The 21,038-nt window shown below is 49.4% G+C and overlaps 2 protein-coding genes and 1 pseudogene across 2 annotated transcripts; 1 reads left to right on the forward strand and 2 right to left on the reverse strand.

Moving 5' to 3' along the window:
* Positions 1–2,627: 2,627 nt before the first annotated feature.
* Positions 2,628–5,995, forward strand: LOC119268029 (pentatricopeptide repeat-containing protein At1g80270, mitochondrial-like). Its single transcript, XM_037549520.1, has 3 exons — positions 2,628–2,830; positions 3,454–4,009; positions 4,434–5,995. The coding sequence occupies exons 1-3, from the start codon at positions 2,796–2,798 to the stop codon at positions 5,682–5,684; spliced, it is 1,842 nt and encodes a 613-aa protein (XP_037405417.1). The 5' UTR covers positions 2,628–2,795; the 3' UTR covers positions 5,685–5,995.
* A 331-nt stretch (positions 5,996–6,326) lies between these two features.
* Positions 6,327–8,887, reverse strand: LOC119268030 (annotated as a pseudogene).
* Positions 8,888–15,587: 6,700 nt separating this feature from the next.
* Positions 15,588–16,736, reverse strand: LOC119271523. The gene is made up of 2 exons (XM_037553322.1): positions 16,151–16,736; positions 15,588–16,024 (listed from the first exon to the last, which is right to left on the reverse strand). Exons 1-2 carry the CDS (start codon positions 16,496–16,498, stop codon positions 15,923–15,925), a joined length of 450 nt encoding a protein of 149 aa, XP_037409219.1. The 5' UTR covers positions 16,499–16,736; the 3' UTR covers positions 15,588–15,922.
* Between the last annotated feature and the right edge of the window lie 4,302 nt (positions 16,737–21,038).

Here is a 21,038-nt window from a genome sequence, read left to right on the forward strand (position 1 = left end):
GTCTATCATCCCTATAAGCCAGGCTATCACATACACCCCCACTCAGAGGAACCAACGTCTTCGTCGGGCCACAGGAACATTCCCTCTTGGTACATACATCTGTGCATCCAGTCCGGTACATGTGTCATGCCGTGTGCCATGACAGGTCACAAACGTCATGAACAACATGACCGCGCACCTATCCACAAACATCCGTGTAACCGCGAGGGTCGGCTCTGATACCAACTTGTAACGCCCCGGACACACCCGCCGGTGGTCATTACTCCTGGCGGGATCTAGACTGGCCCCACAGATCAATACTAGTCTTTTCTGCGCACTTTGTCCTCACTCCTGCGCACCCGGGAGCAACTTCCCGGTCAGTCACCCATCCTGAAACTACTCCAAGCTGAGCACGCTTAACTTTGGAGTTCTGTTTGAATGGGCTTCCGAAAAAGAAGGAATTCCTTATTTATATGAGTAGTCTATCATCCCTATAAGCCAGGCTATCACACTTCGGGTCCATAGCTAGTAGCTAGATGGCTTCTTCTCTCTCTTTGGATCTCGATACAAAGTTCTCCTTGATTCTCTTGGAGATCTATTCGATGTAATCTTCTTTTGCAGTGTGTTTGTCGAGATCCGATGAATTGTGGGTTTATGATCCAGATTATCTATGAACAATATTTGAATCTTCCCTGAATTCTTTTATGTATGATTGGTTTATCTTTGCAAGTCTCTTCGAACTATCAGTTTGGTTTGGCCTACTAGATTGATCTTTCTTGCAATGGGAGAAGTGCTTAGCTTTGGGTTCAATATTGCGGTGCTCGATCCGAGTGACATAAAGGGAAATGACACATATTGTATTGTTGCCATCGAGGATAAAAAGATGGGATTTATATCATATTGCATGAGTTTATCCCTCTACATCATGTCATCTTGCTTAAAGCATTACTCTGTTCTTATGAACTTAATACTCTAGATGCATGCTGGATAGCGGTCGATGTGTGGAGTAATAGTAGTAGATGCAGAATCGTTTCGGTCTACTTATCGCGGACGTGATGCCTATATACATGATCATGCCTAGATATTCTCATAATTATTCGCCTTTCTATCAATTGCTCGACAGTAATTTGTTCACCCACCGTAATACTAATGCTATCTTGAGAGAAACCACTAGTGAAACCTATGGCCCCCGGGTCTATTTTCCATCATACAAGTTTCCAATCTATTTTATTTTGCTTTATTTACTTTCAATCTATATCATAAAAATACCAAAAAAAATTATCTTATTATTGTAATCTACCAGATCTCACTCTTGCAAGTGGCCGTGAAGGGATTGACAAGCCCTTTATTGCGTTAGTTGCGATGTTCTTATTTGTTTGTGTAGGTACGAGGTGACTCGCGCGTGGTCTCCTACTGGATTGATACATTGGTTCTCAAAAACTGAGGGAAATACTTATGCTGCTTTACTGCTCCACCCTTTCCTCTTAAGGGAAACCAACACAGTGCTCAAGAGGTAGCAATTGGATGGACTGGACAGGGTAGGGCTAGGGTTGCCCCCTATATATAGCAAGTGGATTTTTGGTTAGGTGCCATCTGGTCCCTTTGATCTTAACCGGACAGGGTGTCATAGGGGGTGGGTGGGCGCGCCCTGGTGCCTTGTTGGTTGCAGGTGGACCCCCTCCGATAGATCTTCGCTCCAGTATTTTTTATTTATTCCCTAAAAAATCTTCAAAATGTTTCGTCTAATTCCTAGAACTTTTATTTCTGCACAAAAAACAACACCATGATAGTTCTGCTGAGAACGTCAGTCCGGATTAGTTTCATTCAAATCATGCAAATTAGAGTCCAAAATAAGAGCAAAAGTGTTCGGAAAAATAGATACGACGAAGACGTATCAGACCACGACTCGAGCATGCACCACACGACAATGGCAACCACAGGCACACCCTTGCCGTCCGGAACACACGAACCTTCTCACCCTCCTTGAACTGCTTGAGCAACCCCCTCGCGTGATTCACGAGCAATGGTACGCTCGTGAACCGGGCGATGATCTCGCGGGCGATGGCGACCTTGACCGGATCGGTGCGGACCTAGTTGTCGACCATCATCTTCCATACATTGGTCTTCGCCATTGACGGCACGGGCAGTTGGTTGGTTGGTTAGGGATTTGAGAAAGAGAGAGAGAGAGATGAGGGTGATAGAGACGAGAAGGGAGGCGATGGGACGAGAGCGACGAGAGAGAGGAGTGGTGGAGTGGAGGTGACTATTGAATAAGGCCGCGGCGATTTGATTACTCGGCGTGTGTGACCGACAAGTAGGCTCGAGACGATGACCCTAACGTGTGGTGCCAAACCAGAGCGCGCGTTGGTTTCCAAAAATGCGAGGTGGGTTTGTACAAAAATGCGGCGACACTAAAACGACGGACCAATTGAGATGAGGTGACCGTTCATAGGACCGTATTTGTTACATATTTTTATGTATATAAGAACCGTAATATTATGTTTCTAAAGTTGCAGTACCAAAGTGTTGCACATGAAGGAAGAAAAGTGTAATTTCTCCGCCTAGCGCCCCAACAAAAATATCTAAACTCTCCTCGCCGAACCGCGCCTCTATCCCATCCATTCCCCTCTTCTCGCGGGCGGCTAGGGTTTTAGGTTCCCCTCTCCCCGCTCCCAAAAGGCAGCCCGTCTTCCTCTAGGGTTTTAGCCGCCTCCCTCCCCACCCCCCCTTGCTGCGTTCCCCTTCCCCGCACCGCCGCCTCCCCTTTCCCCAACGCCTCAGGCCACCGCCGCCCAGCAATCTCCCGTGCCGCAAACATGTGGGCGCTCCGCCGAGCCGCCAACCCCCTCAGGTACCGCCCTTCCCCGCCTCCCTCTAGGGATTCAGATGCTCTTGTCCGGATGATGGGTCAGTGGCTTCAGCGGACAGTCTGACGCGTGATCTGTTCCATTAGCTCAGTATATTTCGTCTTGTCGCGGCGACGCCAGTTAAATCTCTTCGTCCTATAGATTCCTTTGATTTGATTCCCCGTGCCGTACTAGCGCGATCCCCATTTAATAATAGGTCGCGATCTATCGTAACCATTGATAATAGCATCTCCAGGTGATGGGAGGTGGAAAGCTCGCACCGTCGTTGGGTTCATTTATTCCTTGATCTGCTCTGTAGTCGGAAATCGCAGTTCTCACCCCGACACCCCTGCTTCCGCACGATGCTGTTGGATGTCCACGTACCTGAAGCCTTGGCATTTCCCCGTTTCCTTTTTTCTTTCTGATGCTTGATTGAAGGACCATACTTGTCCTTTCTTTTACTTGATTGATGTCCAATTATGTGCCCATCTTTCATGAAATGAGCCAGTTATACCTATTTTATCTGCCTGTGGCTGCTTGCTCAGGACTATATAACATGCATCTTGTATTGCATACACAGTTTAATTCTGTTAACTGGTTTAGCTGACATTTTTTGCCTCTGATTCAGGGTCAGTGCCCGCCAGGTTGCAAGTGTCCGGAGTTGCGCAAGCCTTGACGTACTTCTAAGTGCTGATACTAAGAATGCAGAACGACACTGTGAGCAGGGTTGCCAGAAATCGTGTTGCTGCAGTACACCAAAGCCACCAGCCTGTCGGTTGCCGTTCTCATCTGGCTGGTCCATGTGGAGTAGGAGTTTCTCTTCTCAGACTAGTGCAAATTCTGGTGACAAGGTCGATGACTTGGAGGACGGGTTTTCTGATCTCGAGGTTCCGCCAGAAGCTGATAAAAAGGATGTGGAGTTGCCATCTGAAGAGAGTTCTGATGATGATGCTGTTGATGGAATTGGCTTGTTGGGAGATGATGCTGATGCAAAACCTGACAAGGAGCCAATGAAGAAGGCCTCCCAGTCCCCCCTTCTCAAGGTGATGTTGGAAGCTCCAAGGAATGGTGTCTCTGGAACACTGAAGAAATGGCTTGATGGTGGCAATACATTTGATAGAAGTGATATCTTTTATGTCATTATGAACCTTAGGAAGCGGAAGTTCTACTTCAAAGCATTGCAGGTGTTTAACTTTTGCCCTGTATAACTTTTCTGTCTATTTCCCCATGATTGTGAATTCTTTTTTTTTACACGCTGCTCATATTATGGATAGACATGCAAGCAATCTCTGGCTTAAATCAAAATGAAGTCAAAATTACTTTTTTTACTGGATGCATTTGTACAACCTCAAGTCCTTTTTTGTTCTTCAAACCATTTATAGAACGCCTATTATTTGTTGTTTCATAGCTATACAATGGAATTAACATTCTTTGAACAATAAAACATGTTCCTTATATAGCCTTTTGCCGTGTCAATCGCCACCTGTTTAATTTCTTTACTACTTGTCTCTATAGTATCATGAGAATACATGACTGTTCTTATTGTAGTCTCTTATCCCAGCATGTTTGTCTTATTACATGAAAGATAATTCATTCACTTTTACGCAGCTCCTGGAGTGGCTTGAAGATTCCAAAGTAATTGATCTGGGAGAACGTGATTATGCTTCGCGCCTTGATTTGGTGGCTAAAGTTCATGGTGTTTACAAAGCTGAAAAGTATATAGATAGCATTCCTATATCTCATAGGGGTGAGATTGTATACAGAACTCTTTTAGCTAATTGTGTGTCTGAAGCAAATGTGAAGAAGTCAGAGGAAGTCTTCAATAAGATGAAGGATCTTGGGTTCCCAGTTACAGTATTTGCTATCAATCAGCTTCTGCTACTGTACAAAAGGGTGGACAAGAAGAAGATTGCTGATGTTCTCGCGAAGATGGAAAAGGAGAATGTGAAACCATCACTCTTCACTTATAAGCTCCTTGTGGACACCAAAGGTGCTATAAGAGATATTGCAGGTATGGAAAAAGTTATTGAGTCGATGCAAGCAGAAGGTGTTGAGCCAGATCTTCTGTTTCAAGCAACAATTGCAAAACACTACATATTTGCTGGTCACCGTGAGAAAGCTGAAGCAATTTTGGAGTCAATGGAGGGTGGTGATATCAAAGGAAACCGCAATGCCTGCAAGATTTTATTACCTTTGTATGCTTTTCTTGGAAAGAAGGATGATGTTGAGCGGATGTGGCAGGTTTGCGAGGCCAATCCTCGTCTAGACGAGTGCTTGTCTGCTATAGAATCTTTTGGTAGGCTTGGAGACGTTGAACGGGCAGAGAAAGTCTTTGAGGATATGTTCGCGACATGGAAAACACTCTCCTCCAAATTCTACAATGCTTTGATGAAGGTGTATGCTGATCAAAACCTTTTCGAGAAGGGTAAGGAGCTAGCAAAGCGCATGGATGAGGATGGTTGCAGACTAGGCATCTCAACAATTGATTCGCTGGTGAAGCTCTATGTGGGCGCTGGAGAGGTGGATAAAGCTGAATCTATACTGCACAAGCTGTCTAAAAGTAACAAGATGAAGCCTCAGTACAGCTCATACCTCATGTTGCTTGATACTTATTCAAAGAAAGGGGACATCCACAATTCAGAGAAGGTGTTTGACCAGTTGCGGCAGATGGGTTATAATGGGAGGGTTAGGCAGTACCAGTTGCTGCTAAATGCATATGTGCATGCAAAGACACCTGTTTATGGATTTAGAGAGAGGATGAAGGCTGATAACATTTTCCCCAATAATGTCATCGCGTCTTTACTTGCTGCTACCGATCCATTCAACAAGAAGAAGACATTATCTGACATGCTCGAGTAGGATCTGGAATACCGTTAGGTTCATCCCGTTGCCATGCAATATACATTTGCTGCTTACGGGTTTCTGCTAAAGTATATGATTGAGATAATAATGTTTTGGTCATGTAACGAACCACTAGTGTTTGTTTTGCACTTGGGTGCTCATGCACTACTGAACTTTCTGCCAGGAATAGATATCGAGCTGCTGCCCTAGATTCTTATTTATGTTGATCCTTAAATTATGTTTCTTTCTACTTGTTTCCCTGTAAATATTCCCTATTTTACCAGCAATTTTTGAAGGACCGATGGCTGAGGGCCTTAGATTGCTTTTTGTGGGAATTCTCTACTGATGCTCGTATGATGGATGTGGACATTGAAGTTTGTTCCTGGAATTTCTTATAATAAAGTGTAGTGGTCTTGTCTAATCTGCAGCGTTCCTTTGGTACAACCTATGAAGAAAACTTTAGGCCAGTTTTACTTGGGTTTAGAGCAATTCTGTAGGGATTCTAAAGGATAGGAATTTAGAGCAATTACTTGAAATCAATCCTTCACATTTCAAAGGAAAAATGACATTAGTCTGAACCAACATAAAAATTCGTATCTTATGAATCAAGTGACTTCTCTTTCTATCTCTTTCCCTATACTATAGGATTGACAATTGAGATGCATGTCATATCACTTATACTATTCCTCCAAAGAGGCCTTGAGCTGAAAAACAGAACTGTAGGACTCGCAATATTTGGCTATTGCATTGTCATTTGTGCCCTCATTTTTGTTTATAACTCAGGTCTTCAGAGATAAACCCTCCGGCCTTTGCTACTTGAAAGTCTTATCACGAGCTTAAAAGTACTACTTCAGAATATTCATGGCAAACACAGATACAGCAAGGGAGAAAATCCCTCAAGGCAAAATTCCCCTAAAGAAAGCAGCTTTCAACCAAGGATTTTCTGACGTCTGCGCCCAATGCCCCCGGCCGGGCGTCCCTCAGCCTGAAGACGCTCTCCACCACTGAGAGCTCGGTGGCCGTGGTGTCGGAACCGCAGAAGGCCGCCCAGTCGTTGACCACCATGCCGGCCGCAATGCCCTCGCTCCCCCGGTTGACGGTGCCGGCGACGAGGGGCACCTGCAGCAGCGTCGACAGCTCGTCCAGGTCCTCCACCGACGTCTGCGGGTGAACCTACACACACGAACAGTCAGGTCGACGAGTTTCAGAAATCAAGCAGTGAGCTAGGTTGAACCCTAGGTAGCTGGCGTGGGTGTGATGAGGAGCGTAGCTTACAAGTCCCCCTTTGTTGGAGAAGGCGCAGGAGCTGCCGACCAGGATGCTCCCTGCGATGGTCTGCCTAAACACCTCCACCCCAAGAACGTCCGAGATGATCTCCTCGGTTTCCCTGGTGAGATCTGGGTTTGTGAGAGCCACGTGGTCGTTGCAAGCAATGCAGTTGCCGAGGGCGGAGAGCCGCTCGTCGACACGCTGGACGACCACCTCATCAGGCAGGCTATTCTTGAGGTGCTGGAGCTCTGTGGCAGGCAGGCATTTCAAACCCATGTCAGGTCACTGCTGACTCACTCACTGGACAAGGAAGGACCTTTCTTTCTTACCTTGGTCGTTGGTGGTGTGTGGTAGAAGAAAAGGCCCTTCTTGTTGCCCATGCACAATGTCCCGAGGATCCTCATGCCGCCGATGGATGCCTTGACCACCGGGACGGTGTCGGCGAGCTCGGCCTCAAACACACTGCAACCACAGGACCAATTAGAAGAGAAGAAGCCACCAGGGGAGGGGGTCGCGATTAACCATGACAGATCGAGTCGAGGACAGCCAACCTGGTGAAATTCCCCGCCCCACCGGCCGGGACGAGGCAGTAGGCGTTGGTGAGCCTCGCGAACACCCCGACCTCGCATGAGTTCTCAAACTTGAGGCCTGCAGCAGAGAGACACCAAACCAAAGCATCATCACAATTCACATCGATCAAATTTTTCTTTTTAAAAAAAGAGAGGAAACCTAACAAGGCAGGCAGGATCGGAGGGGGACTTACGGGACGCCATTGTCGGACGAGCTCGCGAAAACCTCTGTCGCCGGCGAGTAGGGTAGGGTTTAGCGGGCGGGCGCGCGGGCCGATGAGGTGCGCGCAGTTGGTGTTCCGGGAATGGAGGTTGTGGCTAGGTGAGGTGAACTCCTCTTATAATACGCATCACAGGCTGCACGTGCCGTGGTTACGTTTTCTCCAAGTTTTTGTGCCCACCACGGATCTGCTCTTGGCTTTTGCTTTTTTTTGAACAAAAGATGGGTCACGCGACCCAGAAACTGCATTAACCATAGATCGGTAGCACTAGCACACCGTAGTTTACAACAGGACACACAAAGGAAAGAAAATTACAGACCAGTCCCTGTTTTTTGCATGGAGGACCCCGAACAGGAAACAAGAAATGCAATCGGGTCCAAATCATCTCCCAACCGGATCCAATCCCGTCGTCGCCGGGGACGTTAGCACTTGGTACGTCGGGACCTCCGCAGCTGCTTCTCCCATAGCACAACACCGCAGAAGAAGAAGCCTTAGACTCCGATTCGGAGATGAACTGCCTCCCATCTAGGCACCAGGCCGGGAGGAAGAGAAAGGGCCGCCCTTCGGCCAGCATATTCAATGGCGAGACGGTGAGGACCGGCTGCCGACAGCCGAAGCGGGCGCCGTTGCCTCGTCTCAAACCCATTGAGGATGAGCTCCTTCCCAAACTGCAAAGTCCAGCTCGCCGCCTCTCCTTCTTCCTCCATCCACCACCACGATGGCTTGAAAAGAAAGGGAAGAGCAGCCGGGCCTCCACCTTAACAGGAAACACAACGAGCTTATTGAAGGAGTCGCCGCCGTCATTTCCTCCGGTTGCACGCAGCACCTCGCCACCGCAACCATCAGAAACGCCGACGCTAGCCACCAGGCGCAGCTCGCGTGCGCCGGCGGCGCGCTCCACCACGGCATAGCGCCAGACACCACTTGGGCAAGACTCGATCTAATCCTAGACCTGCTATTTACAGATCTCCACACACCTCTCCCATCTCTCGTCCGGCCGGCATCGCCGTCGTCGGAGATTGGGGATCGGGCGGGATCGGGGAAGCTACAGGCGACTCTCAAGGGGCTCTCTAGAAGGGACTCGCTCCTGCTTTGGTTCGGTTGGCTACTTGGCTTTTGCTTTGCTTCGGTTGTTTTGGGTTTATGTTGGCGCCAAGCTTCTCTCGCGCTGCCAGCCGCAGCGCCTCCCGGAGGTCAAATCCAATAATCCCCATGGTGACAAAAGAAAAAGGAAGGGAAAATGTTATCTGACTGACGTTCTCCAGGAGTCTGGTGCTGACGAACTACCTTTTAACCGAGACCACTGATTCCTAACCTTTTGCTGACGAATTTTTTTGCCGTGACCGACGATGTGGAAGCATCTTTTTTTTCTAGAACCGCCGATAATTTTACTGGGACCGGCGAATTTTGTGCAGCGACCGGCGACTATTGAAGATTTTTTTCCTAAAATTTGTTGTTTGCTAGGACACAGTCGTGCAAAGCCAAATGATAGCGAGTGAGGGGCGGCGATGGCAGTGTTGCTACCGGTGATTGGGGGGGAGGGGGGGTAGGAAAGGCGACGAAGTTTGCTACACGCTGGATGGTGGTGCCACGAGAGATCAGAGAGAGTGCAAACACGGCGACCGAGTGTTGCGACCACGAGCATGCAGAGCTACAACCCAGTGAAGACGAGATGGGTGAGCAGCGTCGACGACGAGGCTGGATCATCACCTATGGTCCAAGGCGCCAAACGGGCTGACAATAAACCACTCTCACGGGTGAGGGAAACTTTTTGTTCTCTTCTTTTCTGCTTTTTTTTACCATGTCGGCCTATTTGGTGGCCACCCGTTGAATGTTGAGCCAGTCGACTAAATAATACCCTTAGTGCAACGTGTGGGCCTCTCTGGTGGCGTATCCCTCGTGAGTCATGAGTTCTCATAGTTAACTAATGTTTTTCCGCAAGAGCTATATCTCGCTTATAGCGAGATAGAAGCTACTCTTGCATCAGGAACAACACACGCGGCCCGGCAAATTAGGGCAGGACTCGCTCACTATAGGTTTGCTCTGCTCCGGTTTTCTTCCATTTTTCATTTTTTTCATTTTTCTTTTCTTTTCCTTTTTATTTTTATTTTTTAACCATATTTTGTTTTTCCCTTTTCTTCGTTATAATTCCAGTTTTCTTTATATTACACTTGTATTCTTTGTTTTTCACTTGTTTTTATTTTCTTTTCTGTTGTTCTTCGTTTTTCTTTTGGTTTTCTTTTCTTTTCTCTGTTTTCATTGTTTTGTTTCCTTTTATCTTTCTTCGATTTTCATTTATTCTCTCTGGTTTTTGTATTTATATTTCTTTTTCACCAATTTATTTGGTTTTCTTTGGGTTCATTTCTTTCTTTCTTTTTCTTTGTGTTTCTTTATGGTTTTCACCAGTTTAAAAACCTTTTTGATTGTCATTTGTCTTGTTTTCTATGTGTTGTTTGTATAGTTTTTTCTTGGTTTTTATACATGCTAAACATTTTAAAAGTACACAGCTAACATTTTTTAAATAAATATTTTTGAGGTATGTACTTTTCGTATACGTCAACAATATGTTTTTATACAAGTTCAATTCTTTCTAATTACTTGATAAACATTTTCTAAATATATGTGTTTGATGGCTAGTTTTTTTTTTCATATGCATACATTTTGTGTATACATCAGGAATGTTTAAATACATGATTAACATTTATGTTTCACAACTACTTCTTTTCATGCAGATTGTATATTTACCTTATACATCTGAATTTTTTGAATATAAGTTCAATTTTTTTGAAATATATGATTAAATTTTTTTAATACACGATCACCATTTTTAAAAGTTTATGTTTTGTTGTTCAAATTTTTAGTGCATGTTTCAAAATTTCCATATACATAATGAACATTTTTATACACTTTTAATATTTTGAAATAGATGATTAACATTTTTTTTTTCAAATATTTAATGTTTGATGACTAATTTTTTTTCATATACATTGTACATTTTTTGTATATATCAGGAACATTTTTAATACCTTTTTAACTTTTTTTATACGCAATCAACATTTTTTTATAGAACTAGCAAAACAATAAAAGACACAAAGTTTATTTTGCGGGAAAAAGACATAATGTTTTTGCGGGCATAAAAGATTCAACTTCATATAATAGAGGCGCTTGCCCCATCAGGATTGGACCCCGCAGCCACTGCGACGCATATGTGTTCACTGAAAAAAGAGCAATGCAGTTTTTATAAGCTCTTGGCAGGCCGCCTGGGCCTGGCCATGGACACGGCGCTGCGCGGGCGAGCTTTGGTACGACCTCGTTTTTCAACTGTCCGTTTGTGCGCAAAGACAAGTTGTTGCTACGGCATTTTCTAAGAGCATCTCCAGCCGTTTGTCCCTGTGGGTCAGAAAAAGCACCGTTTATGGGCGAACCGGCGATATTTTCATCATGAGATAGGTTCTCAGTTGCCGCCCCAGACTTTTTTTGTAAACATTTTAAAAAAAACATACGGTCAAAATTCGACAAACACGACATATATTCGGCAAACACGTCATAGATTAGGCATTCCACAGTTTTTTTACATATAGAAAATATAAAATCTACTAAAAAATAAAGGGCCGCGCCTACAGGCCGAAGAACTGGCTGAACGCGGCGTAGTCGTCGTCGCCGCCGTCCTCCTTCTCCTTCACACGGCCATCCCTGCTGGATCCGGGGTCGCCCCGGCGGACAGGTTTGGCCGACGGCGGCGCGTCGTCCTCGTTGCTGTCCTCGAGCACGATCACGCCTCCCTCCTCGCGTCCACGGCGGCGCGGGGCGATCTCCTCCAGGGCGTGGCGCTGGCGCTCCATCTCCAGCCGGGCTCAATCCTCCCGCGCAAACTTCATGGCGGACTCGTCATCGAGTGCATCATCGGCCTCGCTCTTCACGGTGGCGAGCCCCGGCTCTGTCTTCGGCTTGACGAGGTGGGGGAGGGGGGAGGAGGAGGCACGACCGCCCTCATTGATGACGAAGCCGACGCTGCGGGTGCGCTGGCCAAGCGGCATTTCTACGGGCTTGGCCTTGACGCTGACGAGTGCCGGCGACCGGGAGGAGTGGGAGGAGGATCGGGAGGAGGAGGAGGAGGACCCACCCAGCATTCTCCTCGGCAGCCACGCGCCGCCACTCCGGCGGGGGGCCGGGGCAGCCGGGTACTCGAGCGGCGGATCGTTGCCGCCCTCGAGGTACTCGAGGACCGCGTGGAGTGTGCGGCCCGGGGCTCCCCACCACAGGCGGCGACCATCGCTGTTGTTGCGCCCCCGCACCACCGGCACGTTGTTGATGGAGGCTAGCCGCTCCGCCCGCTGGCGTTCGAAGTACGCCGCTCACGCCTCGTGGTTGCTGGCGTCATACTCCGGGAGGGCCCAGTCCTCCTCCGACAGGGAGGCCCGCACATGCTCGATCTCGGCGTGGAAGTAGGCGGGGTGTTCGACGTCGGGAAGAGGAGGGACGGGGACGCCCCCGACGCTGAGCCTCCACCGCCCCGGCATGCGCATGTCAGGGGGCACCGGGTAGTTCGCCTCGTGGAGGAGGTGGGCTTCCCACTCATGTAGCGAGCGGCGGCCGAAGCCGTTGGCCGCCGCCGCGTCGCCGGGGAACAGTTCGCCCATCTGTTGTGCGTGCACGCGGTGGCTAGACGGGGAGGGAGGGAAAGAGAGGGCGTCCGCGACGAGAGAGGGGGCTGCGGGCGGGTGCTTCCACCGGCGAGGGAGGGGGCGACTTTTATAGCGGCCAGAGGGCGGCAACATGTGTACGCATGGCGGGAAGGGGCGCGTCGCCGCACTGCGCCGCCCCGTGAGGAAGCAATGGAAGGCTGACCGGCGGCAGCCTTGGCATTGATTCCCCACAGAAAACCAAGGCGATGAGGACGACGAGGCGTGGGGGCCGCTGAGTCGGCATGCCTGACGTTCTTTCGCGTCAAAAACGATTGCCACGGCGCCCTCGAGCGCCCTCCAGCGCGCCGGGTTCGGCCTGTGTCTGTCGGTGCCAGTTTCAAACCTAACCGGCAAAAAATAGGCTCCTAGAAGGACCTGTTGGGAACGGAACTGAGCCGTTTTTTCGATGCCGACACTAAAAAATGGTCATAGAGGAGCTTGTTGGGGACGCGGCTGGAGATGCTCAGACAAAGTCGTCCGTCGTTTGATAGCTGTGACGTCACAATTTGACGCAGCTACACAAACCCACGTAGTTCCCTCGGATCACCTAATCTAACTCGGAAAACAAACCCGCGGCGCCCATCTCTCGCTTCACCCGGATCGCACGATAGCAAACTGACACGCCAGCATGCAAAACTGTCCGGTGGCACCCCATTCCAGGCAGTGGAAGATGATCATTGATGGGAGCGGTGGTACCGAGGTATGGTGCCGGAAGTTCATCAAGATCATCGTCTGCGGGAGTTTCATGAGTCAAGGAGTCGTGCGAGTCAACACATCTCGGTCGGTCGGTCATCATCGTTGTGTCAGCGTCGTCATGTCCAAGTGCTCGTCTTTGTGAGGAGGCGTTGAAGATGAAGCCCATCCAGGTCGTCTATGTGTCTCGACGAGATGATCAAGTTCAACTATGTGGGGGCGGTAAACCAGTGAAGGTGAGTCTCTTCAAGGGTGGTGTGATCCACAAGGAGCTGGCATGTATCTTGCTAGGGTGGATGGTGAAGTCCACCGGGTGGGGTATTCCACAGGTTACTGGCGAGACTGGGTAGTCCAAGACATAATTGAAGTGGTCCGTAAATTCGCCAAGTTAAAATTGGGGAGACATTTTTGCGAGCAATCAAGACCGTCAATTTGATTTGTCGTGGTGTAAGCAGATGAGTTGACATGGGATGGATTTACAACGATTCAAGATCGGAGAAGCACAGAAGACAAGTGTCAAGATTAGGAAGAGATTGTTAGCTGTAATCTTGAGCAAAATAGACAGGTATACATGCACATACGTGCTGTGGTTACATGTGCGTGTGAGTCTAGTTTCCTATACGTGTTTGCGTTAGGTTGGTTTGTGTTCGGTTCATATACGTAGAGTACACTGGTCCACGTAAGTACAATTAGTCCTAGTCCTAGTCGTAGTTAAATAGAAGTTGTTGCACAGGAGTCCGGTCAGGATTTGTATCATGGGCGTGGGCTTGTGTCCGTGTACTGGTCTGCATATATATATATGCACCAGGTTGATCATGTAACATTGACAGAAAAAGAGAAAACAGAAAATAAAAAAAAGAGAAACAAAGGGCACGATAAAAGTCCTTGGCTATAAAAGTTTTGTGTTTATTGTGATTTGATGTGATCGGTTCTGTGGACGAATTTCAACACTCCGTCCGTCCGGCCGGCAGAGCGTGCGTACCCATGCACAGAGAGTATGGGAATTGGTGCGTGCGGTGAACCTGCCCAAACAGCGTGCCCCGCTGATGATGGATAGATAGATGCCTCGCCCCTTCTTCTTTCTCTCAACTCCCTCGCCCCACCGGACCTTTTTCTTTATGATGGAGCGGCACCACGCTGACCGGTCACTGTCTTCTAATCGTGCGTGTAAATCTAGATGCGCCCCGTCAGCTTGGCCGTACCGGTAATCTGGAATGTGATTGATTATCCAGGGTTCTCATGGGGATTGCCTATCCATGCCATCTGCTGCAGAGTGATGATGCTACTGCTCCGCCGTCTCTCACTAAACTATGCTCGATCCGTGACGTGTTTCTGTTAGACCTAGTACAGCGCATTTCGTCTGAAACACACTCATCATCGTCTCTAAGCTTCTTCTTTCTCATCTTGCGGGGGCGTTCTAAGCTTCTTAATTATGCGAGTCATCAATCATGCATTACACGTTTCGTCAAATACAAACAAAGCGAATCCACGACAACGCTGGCCGGTTGTTGTAATCTCATATGGAATTGATCTACTACTACCAGAGTACCACTCCTATTTTGTATCCCAACATGCATGTTAGGCTGTTAGTTCCGTGGTTGAACCGCCTCGTTGCTGGGAAACCGACACTCTTTTTGTTCTGCTATTATCCTTAAGTACTAGTAGCCAAAGATTACCTACATCAACTTCCTAGAATGTTCTTTCTTCTGGCCTAAAACCACAATCAAAGAGCTAGGTAAAATTCATCATGCATCTAATCAGACCTTATAGGATTGTTGCTTTGATGCTAAGTGCCCAGCTGCAGCTGTGTGGGATATCGTCTGTGTCTTTTTGAACCTGTGATCGTAGAACAACGATATGCATGTTAGGTTGTTAGTTCCGTGGTTGAACTGCCATGTTGCTGGGAGACCGACACTCTTTTGTTCTGCTATTATCCTCAACTACTAGTAGCCATGATTACTTACATCAACTTCCTAGAGTGTTCTTTCTTCTAGCCTAAATCCACAATCAAAGAGCTAGGCAAAATTCACCATGCATCTTATCAGACCTTATAGGATTGTTGCTCTGATGCTGAGTGCCCAGCTGCGGCTGCGTGAGATATCGTCTGTGTCTTTTTGAACATGTGACTGTAGAACAATGGTATTTTCATTAAATTAATACTACCTCCGTCCGGGTTTTTAAGTCCCTCCGACCGGAACGCACGGACCAAGGCAGGATCTGCTGCAGCAGCAGCAGATATTGTGGCAGAGCGACGGCCAACGAGCTTCGCACAGATATTACTGCATGCATGCAACGCTTCGCTTTTTCCTTGCACGCGTGCATGCAGTACTCTCGCTTGCATGATCCGGCGTGGGCGCCGTGACCCAATCAGCTTGCTCCCTCGCTAGCATCCATTGAACAATTCATCATGCCACGGATCGATCAACCATCCATTGGTCAATTCACGATGCCACGGATCGATCAAAGCTCGGCCAGAGAAAAAATGGCGCCACGGCCATCGACACAGCTTCAAATTCTCCTTATAAGAACAACACATGATGCATGCTTAATCGTACTCATTCGTTCTCGTCCTTCTTCCAGAACTCCATGGCGTTTTTTGATCTAAACCTACCTCCAGTAGACTTAGAGGACGGCGGCGGCGAAGGGGAGGCGTTTGGACGTGGGCACGATGGGACTGCCGGCGGCGGAGTGGGCGCCGGAGGACCACAAGTTGGAGCTCGCGTCGTCGGCCTTCCTCCGCTAGGTCTAGCAGGACGCCGGCGAGGAGCTTTTGACCCGAGCCGCGGATCGCTCCCATCAAGCTCAAGCGGAGGACGCACTCATGGGCGGCTCGGTCTTGCCGGTCGTACACAAGCTGTTGGATGGCTCGGCGGGAGTGGCTTCACCTTGTGCAGCAGCGCGCCAAGGTCCGGACCCATGCCCTGCGCGAAGCCATGTTGTAAGAACAAATCACGCCATGTTGGCCGGGGAAAAATACCATGGGCGTCCGAACTGCACCGGCTAGCATGCATCAACATGACAAGCATAAATAAACCATGAACACTTACCTGAGTACCCCGAGTCGCATCACCAACGACGAGCTCTGCGTGCGCTGGCACCTCCAAGCCGAGCTCCGCCTGGGTCTCCGCGTCAGGATCGACCTCGACGCCATGCTCGACGAGCGCCCCATCGTCGACGCCGAGCTCTGCGTGCCCACCAACGACGAGGTCGGGCGGCGGCGCATCCAAGCCCCGCCCCGCCTGGGTCTCCGCGTTAGGATCGACCTCGACGGCGTGCTGCGCCAGCGCCACGTCGTCCACGCCTACCTCCGCCGCAGTATGGACGACGTGATGCAGCGCATCCTCTCGCCGGCGGCGGCGAAGCCCCGTTTTCTCCGTCTTCGGTCGCGGCGGCATGCTCGCAAGCTGTCGCGTGGGTGGCCGCGGCGTGCTGGTCGCGCTCGCGTCTGTTCGTGCTTCTGCGGGGTGGAGTACTAGTATTGCGGGGTGGAGTAGTATTAGTAATAGCCCATCTGCATGCAAGCTATACGCCAGCAGCTTTGAATTGATTGCGCTTTGGGAAGACGCAGCGCCTTCACTTTTTACATGGCGCCCGAAGGAGCGGCCCTGTAAATGTGGTACGAGCGTGCGGCACCGAGGGGACCTAAAAACCCGGACGGAGGTAGTAGTAAAATATTTACAAGCAATAATACAAAGGGGAAATCATCCAATTTCAATTCTAGGCAGCATAAAAATTAAATTATAAGTTCTGTACTATCCAATTCTAGCCACACCCATATTGGATGTCGTGCAGTTTCCCAAACCCTAATGTTTAACAGGCATTAGATTAGGTTCGATCGCTTCAGCTCCTGTCTCGTTTGATCTCTCGATCACCCCGATGCCGTCGGCCCCGACCGCCGCCGCCGTCTCACCCTTCGTCGCCCCGGCTGCCGCTGCTCAGGTCGCCCCAACCTCCTTGTTTTCTGCGTCGCGACCGCTCATCCCATTGGGCGCCGCCTCCATGGCTGCCGCGGCCCAGACCGGTGCCGCCCTCCGTTCCCCGTCCAGATGCCTCCAGGCTCCCATGGCGCCGCCGAGCCGCCGGTCCACTACGCCGCCGCAGCATCTCCTGGTCTGGTCCCGAACGCGACACCAGTGGCCGATCTACGCAACTACGCCGCCGCCGCTCCTAATGGCCTCGCCCCGCCCTGTACACATCCGCATGCATCTGGTGCAGCGCCCGTGGCTGCTTCCTGGTTGGATTACCGGCCGTACCAGCAGCAACATGCATATGGTGCAGCGCCCGCGTATGCATATGGATTACCAGGCGTACCAGCGCCGACATATGGTGCAGCGCCCGCGGCCGCTTCCAGCGGCGTTCTGCCCCAACAGCAGCAGCAAGCGCCGGCGACAGGATCCCACGGCGCCGCCACGGCCCCTCCATGGTCGACTACATCTACGACTGCTCCGTTGTTTTACGCCTACCCGACTGCCTCGGTGACCGCGCCTCCTTATGGCGCGTCCTTCTTGTATGGGGCGCCCTACGGTGGTCCGTCGATTGAGCTGGTGGCCCCTCCGTGCTACCGAGTGGTCCTTCACCTCGGGGTTTTTATGCACCATCGCCGTCTTCGGATCATGGTGTACTCAATGCACCGTTCTACTTTGCGCATCTCATCCCGGTGAAGCTGATGACGGATAACTATCTGTCGTGGCGTGCTTAGGTGATGCCACTTCTTCGCAGTCGTTACCTGGAGGGCTTTGTCGATGGCACTCTGCCGTGCCCCCCACCATACCACCCGGGGCATCATGCTTGGGTTGCTTAGGATCATGCCATACTCTCTGCCATCTAGTCCTCTCTCACGAAGGGGGTCTCGTCACTAGTCATCTTCGCCGCTACATCTCGAGATGCGTGAACGACTCTTCATATCAGTTTTGCTTCACAGTCTCAGGCGCGGGCTCATGCTATCTGCACTACGCTTGGGGAGGTGAAGCTTCATGATCTCAGCGTCACTGACTACTTCAACAAGGTGACGGGTATGGCTGACACACTTGCCTCCATTGGCAAGGCTCTTGGTCCGGAGAAGTTCACCTCTTATGTGCTCAATGGACTGAGTGACGACTATGATAATTTGGTGGAGAATATCAATGGTTGTGACACTCCCATTCAGCCGCGTTAGTTGTACACACGTCTCCTCGCTTCGGAGCAGCGCATCCAGGCTCGCCGCTCTACGTCGAGTTTCCCTTCCACCAACATTGCAACGCTGGGAAGGGCAAGCCCTACAAGCCACCAACTGGTGGCAAACCTCCGTCGACCGTGCCTAACTCGTGGAACACCACTACCTCGACGGGAGGCCGAGTCCGTGCCTGCTGTCCTTCATGTGGTGCTCAGGTCCCCTACCAGCTATGCAGACTTGATGGTCACCTTGCCTCTTGATGTCATCGTCGCTTGAAGCAGGATTTCTTGGGGATTGAGAACAATGGCAAGGGTAATGAGAAGCAGGCTGGCCTGGCGAGTTATGAGCAGGGGCATACTCCTTCCTGTCCAATTGATGCATGTCGGTACATGGATATGGGAGCTACCAATCACCTGACGAGTGAGATGGCAAGCTCTCTACATAGGAGCCGTACCGTGGACATGACCAGGTTCGCACCGCTAATGGGGAAGGTATGCACATCTCATATATTGGTCAGGCATCACTTCTTAAACGTCGATCCACACAATTACGTCTTCTTAATGTCCCTCGTGTTCCCACTGTTTCACCTAGTTTACTTTCAGTTCCTAAACTTACCCGTGATAATAATGTTCTTGCTGAGTTTCATCATTTTTATTTTTTTGTTAAGGATCGGGACACGAGGGACGTACTCCTTAGAGGTCGACTGCGTAATAATGGTCTCTATGCACTTGATGTGCCACTAGCTCCTAGTGCTTTCAGCGGTGTTCGTGTGTCTCCGTCACATTGCCATGCACGCCTTAGTCATCCTGCCACTCCCATCGTTCGCCATGTACTTCATCGTCATGAGCTTACAGTAGTGTCAAATAGACATGTTGATGCAGTTTGTGATGCCTGTCAGCAAGGCAAGAGTCACCAACTTCCTTTTTCCGAGTCAAGTCGTGCAGTCAATAAACCGCCTGAACTTGTGTTTTCAAATGTATGAGGCCATGCCCAAACCTATGTTAGTGGCCATAATTACTATGTCAGTTTCATTGATGCTTACAGTCATAAAGGGTACAAGTGTCTTCATGTTCCCTCTAACCGCATCTACATTTCACGTGATGTGGTGTTTGATGAGAATGTTTTTCCTTTTTCCGCACTTCCGGTCACCTCCACCACTCTCACTGCACCTGAGAAATACGCTTTACCTTTGCCTGATCAATTTGTTGATGCTGCATATACCCCCTTGTTGCTATCTAACCATGGTGCAGGTACTGGGCGCGGAGCACGCCTTGAGCTTCTGGATGAGCAGCTGCCCGCATCCTCTCGGATGTCCGCCGAGCCCGCTCGTGACATCACTCCGTCACCTGGTGATAGCACATTTATGCATATAGTATTTTAAGCCTTTTTGCATCTCAAGTTAAACATTTGACCACAATAATTACTTATAAAATATTCATTCCTACAGAAATGTTCCTATTATGACATTTCTTACAACACTTCTTCATATTATGCAGAATTGGTGCGTTTAGGCACCCAATCTTCATCGAAATGCTTCCAACACTAAAGCAGGGATCAACTTGGAGAAGAGTTCAGTTCTAAAGGGGGCAAAACCGAAAAGAACCAGAGGAAGCGTCCTGTGGCACGCGTGAGAGGAGCCGGGGGCTGGCGCGACCGGCCAGACAGCTGTCTGTTGCCACGCGCGGCTGGTCCTCCTCGCTATTCACCCACCACACCAAACGAAGGCCAGGGAGGCAGGATAACGACCGGATCCACCACTACGCCTCCATCAACGCCGCCGCCAGCGCCGCCTGATCCACCACCGTGCCTCCACCATCTCCATCACCCGCCTCCACCATAACCAGCGCCATCATCCAGTCATCATCGCCACCACCAGCGCCGCATCTCCTATGCCTTGCCACTGCCACTCCTTCTCCCCTCCTCCTCGCTACTGAGAGGGAGAGGATTGACTAAAGGCCAGGGGCGTCGGGCCTTCTGGTGGTGCTCTGCTCCAGATCTTCCCAAGGAATCTTCTCTGCTACTCTTCCTCAACGACCACGCGGAAGCCTCTCCTACTACAGATCGTCTCCAATGTGGTCCTGCTTTTATTCTTCTTCGCCTGCAACATCTTCAGCTTCGAATTGAAGATCATCAAGACCCATAGGCTTTGAATCTCTATCTTCTCTTGTTCCTGTTCCCTAAATATATGCACTATTGAGTCTGAAATTTACCTTGTTACTTGTGTACCTTTGCTGAATCCGCATGTATCCTTGCTGAATTGTTGTGACCCTTTGTTGGATATTGAGTTAGTAGTTATTGTCGTGTGAGCTATTGTTACTTTAATTGGTTGCATGCGTTGTGTGTGATGTCTGAACCCTCTTCCATCTGCTAGTGTTACTTGTCTGTTTGATTATAAGTAAACCACTAAAAAGAGACAATCCTATTTCTGAACCCCTTTACCTCTGCTGCTTATTATTTGGTTTTAACTTGTGCTAGTGGCTGCTTGTTATCACTACGGTTTGATCATTCTGTTCCGTTGTTCTGAATGTTTCAAATGTGTGCTTCGAAGTTCTAGATCCCTGTGGAGAACACGACATCCGTAGTTTGGGCGTAAAAACCCTGCTATATTACACTTGATCATCTTGGCGCCGTTGGCGGGGATTTAAATTCCATTAGCACATTAGTAGAAGTAGATCAGGATTTATTTTAGGCAACTAACCATTTCCTAACATTGGCTGCAGTTTTGAGAGAAACTAGCATGTGTCAATTTCAGGAATTTTACAGGAAATTGTCTTATGCTTCAA

Source organism: Triticum dicoccoides, chromosome 3A (assembly GCF_002162155.2).
Source record: "Triticum dicoccoides isolate Atlit2015 ecotype Zavitan chromosome 3A, WEW_v2.0, whole genome shotgun sequence".
NCBI classification, from domain to species: Eukaryota; Viridiplantae; Streptophyta; class Magnoliopsida; order Poales; family Poaceae; genus Triticum; species Triticum dicoccoides.

What these genes read in the sequence shown, in the direction of transcription:
- LOC119271523 (XM_037553322.1), bottom strand. Translation starts at nt 16,498, where the DNA reads ATGCCGCCGCGACCGAAGACGGAGAAAACGGGGCTTCGCCGCCGCCGG. An exon ending in ATGCGACTCGGGGTACTCAG is followed by an intron (nt 16,025 to 16,150) that starts GTAAGTGTTCAT and finishes GGCTTCGCGCAG; the next exon opens with GGCATGGGTCCGGACCTTGG.
- LOC119268029 (XM_037549520.1), top strand. Translation starts at nt 2,796, where the DNA reads ATGTGGGCGCTCCGCCGAGCCGCCAACCCCCTCAG. An exon ending in CGAGCCGCCAACCCCCTCAG is followed by an intron (nt 2,831 to 3,453) that starts GTACCGCCCTTC and finishes CCTCTGATTCAG; the next exon opens with GGTCAGTGCCCGCCAGGTTG. An exon ending in TCTACTTCAAAGCATTGCAG is followed by an intron (nt 4,010 to 4,433) that starts GTGTTTAACTTT and finishes ACTTTTACGCAG; the next exon opens with CTCCTGGAGTGGCTTGAAGA.